The 2,007-nt window shown below is 41.3% G+C and overlaps 1 protein-coding gene across 1 annotated transcript; it reads left to right on the plus strand.

Annotated features, from left to right (window-relative positions):
- Window positions 1–630: 630 nt before the first annotated feature.
- On the plus strand, window positions 631–1,458 carry LOC122975637 (T-cell ecto-ADP-ribosyltransferase 1-like; the record flags this gene model as incomplete). The annotated part of the gene is made up of 1 exon (XM_044344162.1): window positions 631–1,458. A coding segment is annotated over one exon (828 nt), but the record flags the coding sequence as incomplete, so codon positions are not given.
- Window positions 1,459–2,007: the final 549 nt, after the last annotated feature.

Below are 2,007 nucleotides of genomic sequence, written 5' to 3' on the forward strand. Positions count from 1 at the left end.
GTACTTCTGGTCCCTTGCTGGACGAAGCCTGCTCGTCACTGGAAGGTGAGAACCATATTCTGAGAAAAAGATCAAGTTATACATTGAGGGACATTTACATTCACTTCTTTACTTGTTTGACTCCATGGAGTCGGGTTGATTCTTGGCTCAGTACCAGTAATATTCCAAACATGGGTCTGTAATAAAGAGCATGTAGACAGTGTGTGAATCCAGACGTGTTTTTAAGAAAGAGACTGATTGGTCCATCAGGCCCTCACAGCTGTGAGGTAAAATAGTGTTTATCCAACCTTTTATCCACCACTGCACTGCCGGTTAATGAGTGAAGCTACATGTAGATGAACTTTCTTGTGTATTAAACAGAGACTGTGATCTTTCTCTGACCTGAACTAAGAGCTGCCAGAGTCTGAACACAAGCAGACGACTGTTTCATACTGCTGGAGTTACTACCAGCAGATATTAGACTGAAGATCAAACTAATGAAACACGTCAGTCAACGTTTCTCATCATGTTGACAGAAAACATCATTCAGACTGCATTACGTTTCCTTCAACCTGGATTTACTGTTGTAGTTTATATAAGTGTCATTTCTAGAAGTTGGTTTGAATAAATCATAAAAGCTTTGTTGTGTAACATCACCTGTTCCTTCCCTCTTCTACCCCCCAGCGCGGTGCCTCTGCCTCCAAGGCCGGTGCCTCTGCCTCCCAGCCCTCCGGCCCATTTCCACTGGACATGGTTCTTAATGCTGTTGATGACATGTACTTTGGCTGCACCAAGGAGATGGAGAAGAAGGTCAAGGAAGAATATTTCAACAAAGAGAATGTGGGAAAAGTTGCAGAAGCCTGGGAAGATGAACAAGTAAAACAATGTGTAGATGATGGTAAAAAGCAGGGAAATAATGTTCTCTCTGAAGACCACATCCAGGCAATCTGTGTTTATACATCCACCTACATTTATGATCAATTCAATACAGCAGTCCGGACCAGTAAGAACATCTATAGCAGCTCCTTCCAACTCCATTCTTTACATTTCTGGCTGACTACTGCCATACAAACCCTGAATAAGAATTATGAGTGTCAGACTACTTATCGAAGAACCACAGCTGTGTTCACTGGCAAAGTTAACGACATAATTCGGTTTGGTACGTTTGCCTCCAGCTCTTTCAGAACAGATCTTACAGACTTTGGTAGCGAGACCTGCTTTCAAATTAAGACCTGTTCAGGAGCTTACGTGAAGCCTTATTCAGTGTTTCCAAAGCAGGAAGAGGTTCTTATCCCCCCCTATGAAACATTCAAGATAACCAAAACTGTTGAAGGTCGGGGTCAATTTAAAGATCTGAGTGATTGTAACAGGGTCTTTATTTTGGAGAGTGCAGGAGGTAAGAGTGAGCTAAACTGCAAGGCTGCAGGCTTAAAAGAGAGCAAACCTTACTCCTACCCCTTGACGAAGAAAATGCCATAAAATGAGTTTTGTTCTGCAAACTTCATAAATTAATAAATAAATCTATAAATCACTGATTGGTTACTGTCTCTACTTTTTGCACAGACAGGTGACTGTTGCAAATGTTTCAGAATAATGAGGTTGATATAAAAGCTTTGCAGTGATAAACAGACAACTGAAGAGTTTAATAAGTTATTTTGCTATTTACCTCTGATGGGACGACGGCACGCAGATGTGTTTGGTTTTATTTGATCTCTGTCTCTGAAACACAAAGGAGGCAAATAAACTTTCATCTGAGCTGAAAAATATATCCAAAAAAACTGTAATCCACAAAACTGAAGACGACTCCAAACACATTCAGCTCAACAACTTGTGTCCCATGTGTCGTTTCACTGGTTTCCTCATGCTGGAATATCTGGAATATTAACTATATTAACTGATCTGTTACGAAAAGTACCTGCTGAAGATTTGCATATGCAAAGGCCCATCTCATCAGTGTGTGTGTGTGTGTGTGTGTGTGTGTGTGTGTGTGTGTGTGTGTGGGTGTGTGTGTGTGTGGGTGTGTGTGTG

Source organism: Thunnus albacares, chromosome 23 (genome assembly GCF_914725855.1).
Source record: "Thunnus albacares chromosome 23, fThuAlb1.1, whole genome shotgun sequence".
In the NCBI taxonomy this organism is placed as follows: Eukaryota; Metazoa; Chordata; class Actinopteri; order Scombriformes; family Scombridae; genus Thunnus; species Thunnus albacares.